The 19,358-nt window shown below is 41.6% G+C and overlaps 1 protein-coding gene across 1 annotated transcript; it reads right to left on the bottom strand.

Moving 5' to 3' along the window:
* Positions 1-4,909: 4,909 nt before the first annotated feature.
* On the bottom strand, positions 4,910-17,421 carry agpat9l (1-acylglycerol-3-phosphate O-acyltransferase 9, like). Its single transcript, XM_083784989.1, has 14 exons — positions 17,364-17,421; positions 16,860-17,051; positions 15,790-15,856; positions 12,881-13,029; positions 10,504-10,649; positions 10,315-10,389; positions 9,065-9,154; positions 8,877-8,970; positions 8,666-8,781; positions 7,726-7,781; positions 7,069-7,154; positions 6,699-6,827; positions 6,501-6,580; positions 4,910-5,863 (listed from the first exon to the last, which is right to left on the bottom strand). Exons 2-14 carry the CDS (start codon positions 17,001-17,003, stop codon positions 5,758-5,760), a joined length of 1,338 nt encoding a protein of 445 aa, XP_083641115.1. The 5' UTR covers positions 17,004-17,051; positions 17,364-17,421; the 3' UTR covers positions 4,910-5,757.
* Between the last annotated feature and the right edge of the window lie 1,937 nt (positions 17,422-19,358).

Genomic DNA, 19,358 nt, shown 5'->3' with positions numbered 1-19,358 from the left:
ATATTTAGTCGACTAAAACTAGACTAGCACTAAAACATTTCAGACGACTACAACTAAATTACCTTTTACTCAAGACTATGACTAAAACTAAATCAAAATTTGCTGTCAAAATCAACCCTGCTCAGCCAACTTGTAAAATTATCCTAAAACAAACAAAAAACCTCCAAAGAGCACCTGTTACTGTTTTCTATTATGTAAGGACCCACGAAGCACAGTTTACTGACGTGTGCAAATGTTTGCCCATTTATAAATGAAGACCTCAGAGTTTACATTTCTGCTACATCTTCATGATGGTTGAGTGATTCTGATGAGAACACCAACGTCACTTCATAGTGATATTATTGACTCATGACTCATGTGGGAACACGGGCATCGATCGAGACTCTGAGAGGACGTCCCACACCTACCTACGTGGACGTACTAAAGAAAGATACTGGTGCGGAAAGCACAAAGGAGCTGGCCAGATGTATGGAGAACCGAGATGACTGGAGACGCCGATGGAGGGCTCGTCTGAGGATGATGTAACAGAACTGGCAGGATTGCGTGTAAACACAAACATTGTCCTAACACAATTGAATGCCACTGACATTGAATGGCCAGTTTTGAGTGTTTGTGCAAAGTGCAAACACAAACATTGAATGCCAGTGACAATGGATGGACAGTTTGGAGGTTTGTGTAAACACAACCATTGTGTAAACAAAACAAAAGTGAGATGATGTATAATGATAACATCGCCCCTCACTTCACACTGGTGTGATTTTTGAGGGGCGCTAGCCCTTCCTATATACAGGTTTAATGTTTGTTTTTAGTTCAATGTTTGTTTTAAAAACGTGTTTATCCGCTCCCTCTTGGACGGAACTACAGGCAGTTTTTTAAATAAAAACAAATCAAACTTTCACCCACTTCTATAGTGGTCAGAGAGGCCAAATTCCCAATATAAAGGGTGTTCACAGACACCTGTTTGGGGGATTTAGGAACAGTTTCTGAGACTTGTGGACATTGAAAAAAGGAAATCCCATTGGGATAAATAGGTTTTAACATTAAACAAAGACCATTATCTCTTGAACCAAACGTCGGAGAAATATGTCTCTTGCACCTTTAGAAGCACGTGTTTCAGACCTTTCATTTTAAATAAGCTAACGCTATGGTTAGTAGTGTTACGCAGAGAAATATGATTTTTGGTCACGTTCTGACCATGTGATTGTGGCCTTTGTTGAATTTTCGACAAAGTTGTACAAGTCCATATGAAATCACACTCATGGCATCAGATGCGTCTTTGAAAGGCCTTTCTTATTGTATGTGGTTCAGTGCTATAGTATACTCCAAGCCGGAGAAACAAATACAAAACTAACCCTTTGAAACTTGTAAACATTGCAAGTTGCAACTGACAGATCATGCTAAGGGTTAAAATCTGGTTAACTAGCTTGTGCTCCTTATTAGGCTGCACACCTGCTGTTCATTCCTGATTGCAGGTGTTGCCCCGCCCAACACCCCTATAAAAGCCTTCCAGTACCTCACTCCTGCTTTCTCAAATTCTCACTCAGTCAGTCAATGCAGCACAGAACAGCGGCATGTCCTCATTGTCCTGTTACAGTTACACTCATGTGATTTTTAGTTTAGTCGTTTTTAGTTGAGGAGAGTGGTTAGAATGGTCCTATGTGGGACTTGCCTAGCTCCTCTCTTTTCTTTTCTCTTCCATTTTGGCTGACATATCCAGTCACTTTTGGTTCTTTTTCTTTGATTCCTGAGTTTAAATTCTACTTTAAAATGAGTCATTCTGAAGGAAGTGCATGTCATGAGAGTGACTAAGACATCTTTTTCACTCTGCCCAAATTAAATCCATGAAATCTATTTATTAGCATTAGTTTTTTGGTCAACTCAAGATTGCAGTGGGGAGGGAATCAGAGCAGTGCCATGGGCTAAGTCACTGGCGGCAGGTGCTTCCAGTTGTCTAATTGTGCTGTCCTGATTCTACCAATGCCTTCAGTATAGTTCTCAAACTTTAGTGCCAAGGAACCCCCAGAAGTGAACATTGATTCAATATTCAACATAGTTTGAAAGAATAGTTAAATAATGGCTGATCTACAGGCTTAATTTCAGTGCAGTCACTATTTTCTTCAGAGCCATGCACTGTTGTAAAGAGTTTTCAGAAAATCATATGTTGCTATATTGCTAAAATCCCAAAAGACGGATGCTTTCCTGGTTTTAATGGGTTAAAGTAGTATGCTGGACCAGTGTGGTCAAAGTCTTATAAAGTATTATACACACTTTAGTTAGCAGAGCAGTGTGTTGGACATGTCATCATAACAAAATAAATTGAATATTTCAAGTCACTTATCATTGTGGTAATTTTAGTCTGGGGGGACAGACTCTATACCATATATAATCCACTTAAAGTATACTATTTTAGTTCCATTGATCCATGCCATGCCAGAACACAATCAATTGATCATTAAATTAACCATGTTCAAGCTGATTAGCTATCTATCAGCAATCATTTGTGGCCATGTTCAAAATATCTAGATCACCTCTTTAATAGGCTATGCCTTTGAGAAGAAAGAGTTGTGCTCCTCATAGGTTTGTTTGTAGATTTTTGCAGGCGGCCTTCACTTCAGGCCTTGACAGGATCCTACTAAACCTCAATCAAAAAGCAATACCTGAATGTAGAGTTACTGCCAGTGGACTGACGAGGAGTCCTGTCCTGCAGTAGCTGCGGCAGTTTTTTGGAACCTGGACCGGAACCAACGCCATGTTTAATTTAATGTATTAAGTCGTATGACGGCGTCGCGCGTCGAAAATAGCCGTTCATATTTTGTCATGACTCATGATATAACAAAATATGAACTTGAAGATTGCGCGCCGACAATACCCTATATATAGGCTATTATATTTTCAGCGCGCGACACCCTTGTAGGCTACTCCTACACCGACGTGGGGTTTAAAATACTGTTACTATGGCTACGACAACAGACCCTCTAAACTCCACAGCCAGACACATTTTCAATCTCAGACAAAATCTACAGAAGGCTAGTTCGCAGACTACAAGACAAGCAGAGAGGGTGTTCATGCTTCTCTGCAGTGTGTTACTTCAAGTTCAACTTCATTGAAGAGGTCATCGTGACAACAAAAATATTTGGCGTTTATTTTTCTGAAATGTAGCAGCCTGCATAATCACAGATCGAGATGCCCATATCCTCCGGAGCAACAGGCAGGGTGGATGTAGGAATTGATACATCCATAGCATGGACACCAGACGGGTTGAAGAGTAAACCTGTTAGTAAGAACTGTGATTCCTATCTGAAACGGTGGGTACGTTTGACATTAGGCTTTGTCATCAAACCTGTAGCTGTAAGATACTGTTTCATTCACTCAACCACAATGTTTTTGTGGAATTGGGAACTATATAATTATGCCATTAGAATGCATTTCCAAATATTATTTTGTGAATTAAAAACAAATCATTATGTTTTCTTATAATCTTCTACAGTGAGTTGTCTATGCCAGTGGTTCCCAAAGTGGGGTCCGGGGACCCCTATATGGGTCCTTGAGGGAGTTCAAGAGGATCCCCAGCTAAATTATAGTTAGGAAACAAATGGGCCCTTAGGGTCTGTAACAGTGTACAAATGGAACCAAATGGACCATAACGGGTCAATGCATTTGGTTCCATTTCTACACTCAGAGTTAAATTAACATTGATTTTACAATATAAATTGGGGTCCCATAGATAGAAATGCCATTAAATGGGGGTCCTGAGAATCACTGCTAAAGCCGTAAACATCTTATGGCATATCTTATTAAATGGGGGTTCGCAGTCTAATTAGTGTCAACTTGGGGGTCCTTGTCATGAAAAAGTTTGGGAACCACTGGTCTATGCAACTACATGTGCTATAGGCTACTGTTGAATATGTGATGAGTTTAGAACAATTTCATACATGGCCTAGCCTACCAGACAGAAGTTCCTCTTACAGGCCAACGACAGATTTATGGTCTTACAATTCTGAGCAGTGAAATACAACATAAATAGCAACCAGTTTGTCATGTGAACTGTGCAAGGAGAGATAAGGATGTCGAGCACTAAAACAGGCTCATAAATGGTTCACCTGATCAAGTTTGTCTTGCCCGCTTCTGTAAACAAGACGGTCTGAGGACCGACGGAACATACTCACATTTAGTTGGTGATTTTTTGTACAAATTTAGATTATGAAGTACACTTCACTACAGTTAAAAGAATGAACACACCGATTTTAACTGTACGCTCATTTGTTCATTCTACCAGGTATCTCGAATCCACACAGAAAACAAAGCAAAACGGTAACTCACCTGGGGTAAGTGCAGTCATTAGTTAGAAATAATAGTTTGTAATATTCTGGGAAATGTTAACACTATGGTAACCAACTTTGTGTTCCCAGGTCTGTGATTTGATTAACATACAGAATGACAGGCTTCCCCCTAATGCAGAGATTAATGGTGAGAACACTAATCATTTGGAAAAACATCAATATACATTTTTGAGGCTTACTTCAGTACATGCACCATGTGCATGTATCCATTGCCATTCCTGTTTCATTCTGTTTAAGGAACCACACGAGAAGGAACCACACAAGAGAATGAAGGCAGCGATTGTGACACCTCAGGAAAGCAACCCAGCCACGAAAGCTCCAAAAAGTCCAAAACATGTGCTCTACTTTAAGGCTATTACATTTCATATATGGATTACTCTATAATTCATCCAATAATTCATGCGCCAAACCCTTGTGCATCTGTCTTCAAATTAATGCTTGAACCACTTAAACCTTACATAGTATACTTCATTGACTGGTGTCCACCAGGGATCTGATCTGTACTTGTGATCTCATAGATTGGCTATTTTCATTGAATAGTTGACAGTTGCCAACGAATGTTCGTCTGACAGACCCAGATTAGGGACACTTTGACTACGGTTCACGTGGTCAAAGAGTTACCACACCGAAGACATTTTCACTGACGACTGCGTCTTGAATAACTGGAAATTATGTTCCATCGTTGAAGTTGTGCCAAACAAAACAGTCAAAGGCCTAAATGGGTATCAACTGTGTGGCATTTTCATAATCGGCACCAAGAGGCATAATCCAAAAATGCTGCTTATTTATGAAAAACTACAAACAGTGCATGCAGCATATTGCATAAGTGAAATCATTATGAATGTACAGCAACACAATACAATTATCATTGCAGTGCGTCTATCGAGTGGTTTCAAGTCTTTCACACTCCGATCAGAGAATTACAGTATTCACAGAGTTTAACATTCAATTAAAACACTGGCTACCTACACAGTAGACACACAGAAACCACCACAAAACTAGGCACTTCGTCACTTTCATACAGGGAGATTGCACTTGTATTGTACCCCATGCACATAACATTAAGCCTGATTCCCTCCCCTCCCCCCCCCCCCCCCGCACAGACAATATCAGATCTACAAGCTCAAGGCATGGCACATTGCAATGTGGCGTGAGCTTGTATATCGAAACATTTTGATACGTGACACGCCGTTGACAACCAAGAACAAATCCGGCATTAGTCATGATGAGTTCATCACAGGCAGCTGGGCTCAGAGTCCATTCAGTATTATTCCAGAACTGGTAGAGCCAAGTCAGACAGTCCAGAGGCAGAGATGCCCATTTCCAGCACTTCTATGCTCCCGTGTGTGGACATGCACCGTACTGTACGTAAGGCTAACGGGGTTCGGCTGGCGTGCGGAGCGAAGACGTCAGTCACTCAGTCACTGTTGCCGCTGTCGTCTCCCACCACCATGCTGCTGAACTGTTTCTGCTGTTGCTCTTTAAATGAGTCCTTCACCTTGCCCCTCTTCAGCCCGCCGTCCCTGCAAAGGGCAGAAAGGATTCATTACAATAAAGGTTGTGTGTGTTCGCCAAAGTGTTTTCTTCCTTCACCCATTCTGACCCGAGATCAGATTCTAAAAATGGCTTCTACATCCTGACAGTTTTCTGAAAAACCTATGTCAGTCAAAAATAGCAGACCTACAAGCTCGTAGCGCCCCACTCGGTGGCGCGCTATGAGCTTGTAGATCTGCTATTTTTCAATAGCTAAAGCATAACATAATGCTAACACCAAAAGGGGTTCCCGCCCCAAAATGGGTTAAAACACAGGGCGCTCTTCTAAGACTCGGTTGATGAAAATATTCCAGAGGAAAATGTGCATAGTATAAATTATGCAACACTCCCATTGAAAACAAGTCAAAACAGACTGCATGAGGGAATTACACCTTGGTGGAAACAGCCCCTTAACCCTGGTAATCACAGCCATTTGCAATTAACTGTGCATTTAGTATTATGTGTGTTTCCAGACAGTATGTGTACTGTATGTGTCTGTGTCCACAGTGTGTGTGTGTGTGTGTGTGTGTGTGTGTTGGGGGGGGGGGGGTCTCCACACAGTATGTGTACTGTATGTAAAATCTAACAACTGTAAATACAGCAAAAGAGGGAAAATAATAATCTTACCACTGGAGGTCTACCAGCCCTCCCTTCTTAGCAATGGCTGCTTTAACTCTGTTGGCAAACTGGACAGCATTCTCTCCTTCCTGTCATATTAAAACAAACAATTACTTTAATATATGCGTGTGTGTGTGTGTGTGTGTGTGGCACGGTACAGTACACAGTGTACATATGGTCTACTGCATGGGCACATGTTGTACACACCTGTTGGTGCATGGCTGGCAGATACCACACGTTGCAGACCAGGGCCCAACTGGTCATCATCATGAGCAGGTACTGTACCATACTGTACTTGGAACTGTTCCAGAAGGCATCTCCAAACTTGGGGTCATACTAAATGCAGAATACATAAACGAATAGTTAAAACAATAGTTATCAAATGTATAGGAGTGTAACAAAGTGAGAGAAAAAAAATACTATATAAACACACTATAACTTTAGTCACGCCTAACCAAACTAAAACTAATTGATTTACAATGTTTGTTATAATGTGTTACAAAAAGGTTCTGCGCACGCAAGCTACAAACAAAGAGAAAGTATTAATGTACAGTATGTCACTCTTGGACAAAAGTACCTTAATGGCTACAGGGTATATTATTCCTCCAATTTCAAAACTCCCCTTCTTGAACATCATGACAGATGTGTTGTTGACACAGGTACCTGGAGAAGGCACACAGATTAGCACTTCAGAACCCCTTGTGAGCCCTTTCCAAAATCCACAGAAAAACTGTTTTGCAGTTGATAGCAGAGACATAAAAAGGTAGACGCCGTCTTCGGCTCTGGTGTGTATCATTCGAGAGTAGGCAACATGGAGGCAAGCTTTTGCACAAGCATGGCAGAAGCAAAAGCTTGCCAAGCTTTTGCGGAAGCTCGTCAAGCTTCCTGGTGCGTAGGGACGCTCAGTAGGCCAATCAGAGGCAATGTAAACCTTTTGTTTTCCAATAAAGCTCATTTGGATTGAATTGATAAACCACAGAAAAGACACGCTGTGATTGAGTCAATTTGAGTGACCTTTCGCACTTCCACTTGACTAACGCTGGAAACAAACTGCAGCGGCCAATGAGGCATCTATGTTTTTAATATCCATCGTTGTTAGGGTCAGGGATACTAGATCTAAGATGAGTAGATACAGTACAATCCATGTCAATAACAAAACAACGATAAACCTAATCTATACGTAAGAGTTGGCGTCTTGGCGATGACTTTGACTCTTCTGCATGTTGAGACTTACCCTCTGGGAAGATCAATATCGGAAGCTTTGTTGTGTCACTAACATGATCCCTTAACCTGGAAGTTAAAGCAAGTGGGAACACGGTCAATTGAAACAAGGATTAAATAAACAAGGACAGGACAACAAAGTCACAAGTCCAGCTGGCAGATTCATCAGGCACCAGGATGCAAACTGGAGCTTAAAGTTCCACGAAATGCATTGAAGTCAATGAGAGCCGGGTGGACAAGCATATGAATAAACATGATCTTTTAATGATTGTGCTCTTTGTTAACCACTTAGTTGAACCCCAGTGTCCATATTCCAGGGGGAACATTAGGTTCAAAGTACAGTTGTAACTAAAGTCCAGTTCTATAAGACGACAGAGGTTTAAAGGTATATTCAGTGATTTCACTTAATTCAAATATCACTTATTTTTTTGTTTTGTTGTGATAATCCTCCCTACTATAGAGTGTGCTGACCATATAAGGAGTTCCTCCCTGTCCCCAGTTAACCCCTGGGGGTCAAAAAACCTTAGGTTTAGTTTTTGACTCTCTATCCTGATTGGACGAAAGGCTGGGTCCCAGGCCAAAAACGAAACCTAAGGTTTTTTGAGTGAAATCACTGAATATACCTTTAAGTTGTAAAATAATCGATCAGGGAAATATAACAAGACGTAAGAGAGTAAGTTTGTGACTGGGCTGTCTAGGCTGCCAGAGTGAATACTACCCAGTCAGAAAAGTGTAAATTTCTCAATATAATGATATAGTGCACACATCGAAAGACGAGATTAGACAATGTGCGACATGCCTTCTTTGATTTGCCTGAACTGACAAGGTCACAATCATAAACATTTTATTCATAAGACGGTCCTACCGGCTCACAGACTACAAATCAGTGTGCAGAGCAGAGGCACTTTGCTGAATGTGTGAAAAAAAAGGGATTAAAAAAGAAAGAAAATCACCTTTTGGTCACTAGATGGCGATCTTTCATTTCTGCCCTCTCAAACCAGACATGGGGACATGATCTCACCATGGCTCTCTGGACTACTCCCATCAGACCTCCATGAATCTGTCCCACCTGGAATGAAATACAAAAAAAACTCAGTTTTTTTTATAAGTTAAAACTATTATGGGTTGGCATAAAGCATTGTAGTTGCCTTGAGTTAGTCTCACCATAGCATAACAGCCGTCATTGCAGAGAATCACAATATCAATGGGGCTGGTGTGATTGGCAACACAGATCCCTCCCTTTTTGGGTCGGTTTTCCCTGTGACGATACAAATGAGACACAATATGACACAATATGAGAGGATAAGCACATTTTCTGTTGGGATTTAAGAAGGTGGACAGGTTTCCCTTACTTGTTGTGATAGTGAATGGTAGCAGAGAGTCCCCTGGCACAGATTCTGTAGCACATGACATGAACCCACTCACTCAGCCAGTACTTTATCCTGAGAACAGGTAGGTATACGAGAGAGAGACGTTCATTTGATCTGTGGTAACCGACATTGGAATTATCTAAGCTTAACCACACTCACTTTTAAAAATATAAAATCTACAAGCACACAACTCTCACTCGCTACGTGTTATAAATCAGCTATTTGCTACTTCAAAGAAAAAAAAACATAGTAATTAGTAAGTTGAAATATGGAGATACAAGGTTTCTGCCCGAAAGCAACGATATATGAAATATACATTTATTGCATATAGAGCAACTTGTAAATAATACAAGATAAAAAAACTACTGCATTACTGGAGTAGCTCTGTGAAAGGCTGGAACAACGTATAACATTAATGAATTGAATTAAACATGTCTATAGCCTCGATACCCAGGCTTTCATTTCGTCTGCGCGAAAGATGAAAGCCTGGAAAAAGCCGTGGGCTGAACCAGTCTAAAAGTGGGAGTCAACCCTTCCGGGTGGGCGTCGCTCTAAATGATGTGACGTAGCGCTGCACTAGGGGGGAGAGGAGGGGCCGGGGGTGACGGACAGATCGATGAGATCCAATCAGGATGCGCGCATTTCTGAGGCGCGACCCGCCCCTCTAGACCAGAAATGTCTCTGCTTAGGTCAGGCTAACATGTCTATAACAAACATCCTGAAGCATAGCCCTGGAATAGCAGGGCTGTAAGTCTTGTTTTTGGTGCATCATTCTGATTGTCTTGCTTGTTTTGTTTAAATTTTAAAAACTGGGGCAGAAAGCCAGACTATATAAGTTTGTTATTGAGAAATATGCTTCATCTCTCTCAGCTAGGGGTCCTTGGCCTGAAAAACATCAAAGACGCCTGGATTAGGGACCATCACTGATTCGCCATTGGGTTATAGTCAGTCAGTGTCCGGTGTCTTTCTAAGAACCAGACTATTGTAGATGTTTTCCAGTGACAACATTCGCTGAAAATAGCGGATCTACAAGTTCATAGTGTCGCTCGCTTTTGAGCAACTATTTTTGGCAAAGACATTTGGCAAAGACATTTAGGAGAATTATGGATTGTGCATATTTTGTTAAGGGAGGAATCCAAGTAAAAGTCAAACTTATTACAAATATTGTCAAATACAAATATTGTTAAAACTACACACAATATAAACATTAGAATAGTAAGTGCTGTATTCACCTCCAGTCTGGCAGTAATCCAACAGCAGATGTACCTATGACAAGCCAGCTGAGACCAATGGTGACCAGAGTTATCCTAGAAGATAATAAAACACACTGAGCATTTTGCTATTGAGAAACTATGAGAGAAGGGAAGGACAGTCTGATAACGAGATTAGCAACACACAGTATCTCTGGTGTGTGTGTGTACCTTAGTGGGGCAAGGATGCAGTATCTGATAATGACACCCAGACCATAGACCAGAGTGAGTTTCGCACTTATGTATTGGAAATGGTTGTTGGTGCGGGTCAGCAGGTTCCACAACACAAGCTCTTCAGATGTGAAACGCTGGGTCACCTGGTAGCAGAGGGCGAGGGGGTTAGGGAAAAAAAGACTCCATTCAATGTACATATTTTCCTTTTACGAAATGCGCAGCATATGGCGATAAAATACAAGAATCAGTTCATAATCCGTCCAAATAATCAACTCCGAAGAAATGTATATATTTTCGATCGAAAGGGTCAAAGGTCAAGGTCACAATTGTGGTAAACGTAAAAATTACATAAGAGAAACTAGAACAGAAAGTCACCGGTTCACCTCCTGACCCTGGTGTGCGTTCTAGTATCCCTGAGCACACTTAAAGATGCACAATAGTGGCTTTTTGTTTCTTCTGAAACGGATGCATTTCAGCCAAAGACAGTCCCCGCTGACAGCCCCATCAGGCTATGGGATCTACATGCAGCTACGGTTCGTGTCTTGCAGAAGGCGAGGCAGAGAGAGAGATTGAAAGAGAGGCAGTGGCGACCAAGCCTGGAATGTCATAATTTTAGGGGCACGGCCACATGGCATTTGAGGGCACAAAGGCCAAATGCCAGGGCAGATATAGATCTATACACTCACACACGGTGCTCAGGTGGTGCAAAGTCCCTGCCTACCACCACAGAGGTTGTGGGTTCGAATCCACCGTGGTACAAGATCCGGCTTTGTCGGGCATCTATGCGAAGACAATTGGCCCGTGTTCGGGGGAGGGAAGCCAGGCGGGGCAGGTGACATTTGTCACTGTATGTAAGCCCACGGGCTGGGCACTAGGGATGCCACAAAGTGACCATCAGCCAAATCGAATAGTCGACAGCTCTGCCGATTAATAATCGATTAATTGAACCCACCCCCCAAATAATAAAAATTAAGTTTCTTTTTTTATTAATCAATATCAGATAAAACTTAAGATTTTATATTATGCACATGCCATGGTCACATAACCATTATATGTTGAGTGCATGCTTTGATGGTTAGTTGTCTCCACCAGGCCGAAGGCATGGGGGGGGAGAGTATGTTTTGCACTCAGTCCGTCCGTGTGTGTGTGCGCGTCCGTCCGTGAGCAGCTAATCTCGGCCACCGTTAACCCGGTCGATGCCAAATTTTGCACACACTCCCTGGATGCCAACGATGAACCTCTGCCCCAAAATTTCCAGAACGGCCTGTTATAGCGCCACCAGGAGCCCGCTTTGTGCAAAACAAGTTTTTGCACAGTACACCTACAGATGGTTAAGATTGGCTTCCAAAGTTCACAGGAGTGCTCAGTTTCAAACAAAATGCTGCAAATCATGAACACATCGTGTGATTTCCGTGAAATTGTGCACGCACATTCCCACTAGGCCGAGGAAGAAATGCCACATGAACAATTTCAACTCAGCCTCAAGGTGGCGCTATAACTGGCCGAAAAGTGTTTTTACCTCTAATTTACTTTTGTTGCCCTTTTATCCAACCACCAGATGAAGGCAAGCTGCAATGTCCTACATTCCTATCCTGGTGGAGACCTGTGCCCAGAAGGGTACTTTTTCTAGTTTTATAATCGTTTTGATGAGTAAACCTTTGTGGAGATCTTCTCAGTTCTCATTGTATGCTAGTTACTGCCATTCAGGATGGGAAATGAAATCCATTTGGATTTGGGGAGAAGTAGTTTCATAAGGGGCTGGTATGAAGTACTTGATATAAAGAGAACATGTTCCGTTCACTAGTCTACACCTGCCTTCATTTCATCTGATTGTCTGTCTGTCTGGCAGGCACTTAACAAGCGATCGTTAACTGCGTCTGTTAGAGAGAGGGGCAGAGAAGAGTGGCTTTGCTCAACTTGATCTATACTTATAATCTCCACTCTGATGAAGGTACATGTTCAATATATCATGCAGCCTTACTTATTAGCCTATATTTTGATTATGAAATATTAAAATCGATTTCGGAGACATCCCTACTGGGCACCTGTACGGAGTGTTGGGCGGGAGGCGTAGGGCAAAGGCTCCATGTACAGTATGAACCAGTAGGATACAACGGTAGTTACACAAATGCGTGTGGGGAGGAATCAATTGGCATAATGACTAAATTGGGGAGAAAAAGAAAATGGCTGCTCTGAATTAAAAGCCCAATGAGTTCCAACTTGCAACCAGTTGAATTCTCTGAATTGACCCCGTTGCAGGTCGGTGCAGTTTTGGGATTGTGTTGCAAGTGGTTGAAGTTGCAATTCATTGGTGTAGACTTATAACACTACGTTAGAAACATTGTCATAATGTTAATGACGGAATGAACCTTACCTCGTCATCCACAATGCTCTCAATGCCACCGCGGTAGAAATAGAAACAGTCGCTGAGAGTGAAGTCACCACCCACTGGTGGTTTGGGGCGACTGCGTCTCAACTCTTCAAACTCTTTCTCCAGAGAGGAATCATTCCTCTGAATGAGACCTGAGAGAGAGAGACAGCCATTGTAATCAACTCATGAGCAAAGTCAACATCTGATAGGAATGGTTCTCAGTTGTAATCTGAAAGATAATCAGCCTGCTGGCAACGTGCACTGACATCTTTTGAACAAGTGAGAGAGGAAATAAAACACATTTATTACTTAAAAACCGTCCATGAAGGCATATTTGCACATGTTTTTAAGTTTCATCATTTTATTTTGAATAACCTTTGATCACAAGTGTTGGCATTTGTGTGGTATGAGGACAGTTGGAATTAAATACATCACAACAATGATCTGAGGCAGCTTGTACTTCAATATGAAATGACTTAAAAGAAGCTCAACGGATACAGAAGAGGATCAGCTCAGGATCCACAGGCTCCGTTAAGATGAAAACAGTTGTCAGAATGCTAATTAATGGTACTCCATCGTTCGGCCATGCACCGATATTCACTCTAAATTGATTGTCGATTGGCAATTTACACCATCTGGAGAAACCGATCATTTATACCATTTAAGTGGTATAAAAGTCAGATAGGCTATATAGTAGAATATCGTTTTGGATTGTTGTGACAGCCCTAAACATTCTCCCCTTCCTCCACACAGGAACAGTTTCGACGTGGGTTTTGAGTGACATAAATTTGGAAATATTCTAATTTTCCCCTTACGCACAAGATCGGTATCAGCCAATCGTGAGAAAAACGATCAGCAAGCGGTCACAAAAAACCTGATCGGAGCACCTCTAATTAATGGCAAAAATGCCACACAAATTACAATGTAGCAGGTATTTACCATTTATCACAGAGACTTATAATAAGCAGGTAATCACATGAATGCAGACAGTGTAGTGCAGGGGTGGCCAAAAGGTAGGGGTGGCTGTGCAGGTACGTAGACCACATGATGACATACCCTTAAAAATATAAAAATACTTTTGGCATCTGCCACTTGAATTGAATTGATTGATATAAAAAAAGGCCCGTCAGCTCAAACCCACAATGAAATACTTTGTTTTCAAGAGTGTTGGGCTCAAACGTCAGTAGCATTTCAAAGTTACATACAAATAAAACGCTACCAATTCAATTAACCCCTCTATTTCTCCATTCCTAGTGCGTTTGTCTTATATGCAACTCCAGCACCGCTATTTTCAGCAATGAATAATGCTTTTTTTTGTTGTTGTGGGTAGATCTTGTTGAGCTGGTCATTTTGAAAGCAGCTCTGAATTCAAAATAGTGTGGGCACCCCTGGTGTAGTGCCTCAGTAAACTAGGATCACAGGTAAACCAAGAATCTAGTATCAGTCTAAAGAACAATATGCTATCAAACCAAATTTGTATAAACAACATCTTAACCTTTGCATAAGTCTGCATGGTCGTCAAAACTAGGTCAAGTGCTACAGGCTAAGGTAGAGTCTGAAGAGGCGAGTCTTCAGATTACAGCAGACAATCAGAAGTGAATCTGCAGTTCCAACTGCAATGGTCTGGCTACATACTAGTACTACAGTAGGTAGGTGACTCCATGAGTATGACAGAAGTCAAGACATGGTTGTCTAAACATTCCCAGACAACTGTAGGGGTTGACAGTGACAGACAATACTGTACATGGGGAAATGTGCAACGACTAAATTGGGGGGGGGGGGGGGGGGGGGGGGACATGCAACAAAAAAGATGCAGCTTAAAATACTAAATCTTTTTGAATAAAGTACTAGTAAACAATTATTCTCACAGGTGTGCAGCAGTGGAAAGAAGTTTGAGAGTCACAGAAATGAGACACCACAGACTGTTGGACTTTCACACAGTTACCTCAATTACAACATTTAGAAGATGAGATAAAACATAGAGGAGCCTGAACTTTATGACCAGCAATACATTGAACTAAAGTTGAACTCATCATACATTCCTCTCCAACTAAAGGTCGGAGACCTGTGGAAAGTCTCCACTGAATCTAATAATAACACAAGGGAATAGACCAAGCCTCAGAATATTGTTCCGTCATATTAACAGGTAGGACGTTGGACTAAACTTTTACACACTTTGGACTTTGAAACGCTCGCTTTCTAACACACCTAGTCGTAGTAGCACCCTCTGCACTTGTATTATACCCCCAAGTGAATGATAATGCACTGAACAACTTCTGGTGAGATAGGCAGAGTTCCAGAGCCACATGAAAAGGTTATCATATTCATAAACCCTCTCTGGCAAATCACTACTAGATCATGGTATGCAGTCTACCCTTTTCAGAATCACTGCACAAGCCATGCACACTATATCCATGCATTACACCCATGTGTAATGCATTTTATATTTATAGACTGCAATAAAAAAGACACAGCCAAACCCCCTTTCTCAGACACAACGTGTGGAGTTTCCATGTTGCTGAAAACCAAGGATGTCTTTAACTCCTCAAGCACAAGGGCTTGTCCAGGCTTGAATAGACATTACAAATCATTTAGATACAGGAAACCGTTTGCACAACAACCACAACATTTCCAAATCAAGGATACGAGTAAGTAGATTGTTTAAAATAAAGCACCGACTGTCACCGATTTATTTAACTAAAGATACTGTTGTAAATGATGTACTATTCTATTGTATGTATATATATATATTTTTTTGTAACTTTTGTTCATACTTCCAGACAGGTCTTTAAGGTGATCACCAGCCAAATTATTCGTAGTTAGGAACCAAAAGGACCCTTAAAACTCTGGGAGTGTACAATGATCCATTCAATTTGTACACTCAAACCCCAGACATCCAGTCTTGTGCTCACCATTTGATGCAGATTCTTTGAGTGTCGTCTCATCTCTGCTTGCCTTCTGTATGTTCAGAGTGACCCACTGCAGACACAAGACATTCACATTGTATTTTCAGAGTGGCCCACTGCAGACACAAGACATTCACATTGTATGTTCAGAGTGGCCCACTGCAGACACAAGACATTCACATTGTATGTTCAGAGTGACCCACTGCAGACACAAGACATTCACATTGTATGTTCAGAGTGACCCACTGCAGACACAAGACATTCACATTGTATGTTCAGAGTGGCCCACTGCAGACACAAGACATTCACATTGTATGTTCAGAGTGGCCCACTGCAGACACAAGACATTCACATTGTATGTTCAGAGTGGCCCACTGCAGACACAAGACATTCACATTGTATGTTCAGAGTGGCCCACTGCAGACACAAGACATTCACATTGTATGTTCAGAGTGGCCCACTGCAGACACAAGACATTCACATTGTATGTTCAGAGTGGCCCACTGCAGACACAAGACATTCACATTGTATTTTCAGAGTGACCCACTGCAGACACAAGACATTCACATTGTATGTTCAGAGTGACCCACTGCAGACACAAGACATTCACATTGTATTTTCAGAGTGACCCACTGCAGACACAAGACATTCACATTGTATTTTCAGAGTGGCCCACTGCAGACACAAGACATTCACATTGTATTTTCAGAGTGGCCCACTGCAGACACAAGACATTCACATTGTATTTTCAGAGTGGCCCGCCGCCCACTGCAGGCACAAGGCATTCATTCACTCATTGCCATTCTCCACATTACAGCTGGTTCTCAAAGTGGGTTCCAGGGACCCCCAGGGGTTAACAGAGGGGGTTGGGTTGGGGGGGGGGAATATGATTCAAACCATACGTTTCTCGCTCTCCACAGCTACATTGACAGTGGGTTCCCGTATGGTGTAGTTCCGTGCACTTTTTAAATTTCAAGGACCTCCATTAAGGCCAGGGTCCATTGGGACTCGACATTGAGAAGCACCACTTTAACGCACTGGGATGAATGGCAGACTTGTAAAGACATTAGGCCTACCTCTAAGGTTTTGACCAGGAAGCTCATGTAGACCTCAGAGATACCAAGCGAAAAGCCAAACATGGCTGGCACCATGATGAAGGCCACAATGAGGTACAGCCAAATCTTCAGTCCCTGCAGGGCCATGCTCCACAAATCCTCCATCTCTGCAGTTCTCTCTGCAAAGGCTGTAAGTAAAAGGGGTCCTTGCTCCTTATGTAGCCCATGAAGAAACAAGGGGGGGAAAAGTCACTTCCTCATTTAGATCAGTAGATAAACTTAAACAAAACAGAACTTTATGGTACAAATAGACTAGCACTGCTAGTGACTAGACCGTTACTACCCCCACTCAAGGCTTTTAACTGAAGCCGTTCTTCCCTCTAATGTATCTTTTACATGAATTAGAAACAACAGATACAATCTCTATACTACAATTAGTCTATGTAAATTACAGTGGCCTATATGTTTCACAACATACTTCCTTTACCGTCTAAGTCAATGCACGAACTTTTACGTTGTTCTTACCTGTCAAGCTTCCATGCCCCTTCCTACATAAAACACAAACAGGCCTGGGAAGAACAGCCCATTCAACTGAGGTATAATGACACCAAACACGCCTTTTAACTACTTCACTTCTAGACCAAAGTTCACCAAGTTGTGCACAACAGCGTCTCTCTGTGGCTACACAGGGAAGTGTCTCATACACCTGTCAAGGTGAAGCTGAGTGGTGGACTAGGTGGACTGGACACATATATTTTCTGAGAGATATACCAGTCACATTTTTTGTTGTTGCATGATATCAATTTGACATCAGTAAGTTATCCCTCTCTGAATGCCTGGATGATTAACCCCACCCAATGGCCATTAGCCTACAGAGGGAAATTCTATATAGGCCCACCAACTATTTATTTATAGCCTAAATTCTTTATCTAATTTGATAAAATTTTACATACAACAATGTTTTATGTGAACTTGCCCATTGGTGCGCTTTGAGCACAAAAACTTTCAAAACCACCAACCAGGGTTCAACTTCAACAGTCCTGATGAAGACTATATATTGTCTTCACCAAGAATAACTGATTTACAAGCTCACAGTGAAAAACAGCAGTCGAGATTATGGGTGGACCCCGTCAGTGGCATAGGGTCAGTGGTCCACCCATCACAACACGCTTCCAGGCAGCATTAGCAGCCTATAGGTGCACAGACGGCTACGCTAGCCAATCCGACAGAATCAGCAATAAACTTCACAGGTATTCGAATGGGTAACAGCATTCTATGAATTTAATTTATTTGTTTTTGTGCGCGCTCCATGTTTTTGTTTGTTTCGTTTTTTATGATAAAGATATACAAGAAGAGATAAGGAGAAAAACACAGGAGAAAAACAAATAATAAACTATGTCATAATGCTAGATTAATATCATTTTTGTGAATGAATGAGGCTGAATATGTGATAGATTGCTCTCTTTATCCAACCTCAACTTTGGCTTGGGCTGATAAGCCTATACCCTCAGATGCATAAACGTAGGGCAACACTGCATTGTCTGAGTAATATGCTTATGCAGATTTACATGCTCATGGCATCATTCCTATAATACGACTCATTCACAGCCGCATGCTGATAAATCGTGCTCCATCTCATTTAATATTACTTAAATCAACAAGAATTAGATATCATGACTTTGGTTACCTTGAACTAGCCTACAGCTTTCACTTCTAGATGTTTCTGAGTGTTGGTGTGAAAATGGCTCCACAACACAAGGGTCCGTTTGGTTCTATTTGTAAGCTGTGAGAGTTACATTAACACTCAGGATGTTACAATGAAGAATGTTTGCCAACTTTCATAGAAAATAAACATAGTGCAAGGATTAAAAATGCCCCAGCATCACCCAATGTGTTCTTTTTACTTAGGCTACTCAGAGGACTATTTGTTGCATGACAGGATCTATCTCTGGTCCATCTGTCCAAGAAAGAAATGTATCTTTAGAAGCCAATTGACCAAAACGGACCTGTCGCTTTTTAAACAACAACAATACCCCAAAATACAATGTGAACCCCCAGACAATCCTTCATGAGGAATGCTACAACTCTCTCCATGTGTTAATCTCCCACCTTAGATTAACAAAAGGGCTTGATTATTTTTCCAAGATCACACATTTCACAGTCTGTTGCACATTACTGTAACGGGGGACTTCAGGGGGTCAGTTTGGGTAATGTCATGATAAGAAAATAATTAATTATTTTCTTCTTCTTCTTTTTTTTTTTTACACAATCCAGAGTTTTCAGAATCTGGTGCTTTGGCAAACAACAGATTTTCAACAGGATGTCATTTATAATGTCTGCCTGATAGGCTAAGTGCCTGACATAGTGCATACATAAATATCACATAATGGAGAGGTTCACGTGACCTTATGAACCCTAGTGTCCCTATTCTGGGCCTATCATAGTCGGCAAACATTCTATTTGGTGAGATTTTGGTGAAACAGAGAAAAAGGAGTAGGCCAATGGTAGAGCCCTGGGGGA

Source organism: Protomyctophum parallelum (genome assembly GCF_964188405.1).
Source record: "Protomyctophum parallelum genome assembly, chromosome: 15".
NCBI classification, from domain to species: Eukaryota; Metazoa; Chordata; class Actinopteri; order Myctophiformes; family Myctophidae; genus Protomyctophum; species Protomyctophum parallelum.
The sequence above is the reverse complement of the archived record's forward strand: the minus strand, read 5'-3'. Positions and strand labels throughout refer to the sequence as shown.

Coding starts and splice junctions, on each gene's coding strand:
- agpat9l (XM_083784989.1), bottom strand. CDS start 17,003: ATGGAGGATTTGTGGAGCATGGCCCTGCAGGGACTGAAGATTTGGCTG. Junction 7,782..8,665: donor CGCCATCTAGTGACCAAAAG/GTGATTTTCTTT, acceptor TTTAACTTCCAG/GTTAAGGGATCATGTTAGTG. Junction 6,828..7,068: donor TATACCCTGTAGCCATTAAG/GTACTTTTGTCC, acceptor TTCTGCATTTAG/TATGACCCCAAGTTTGGAGA.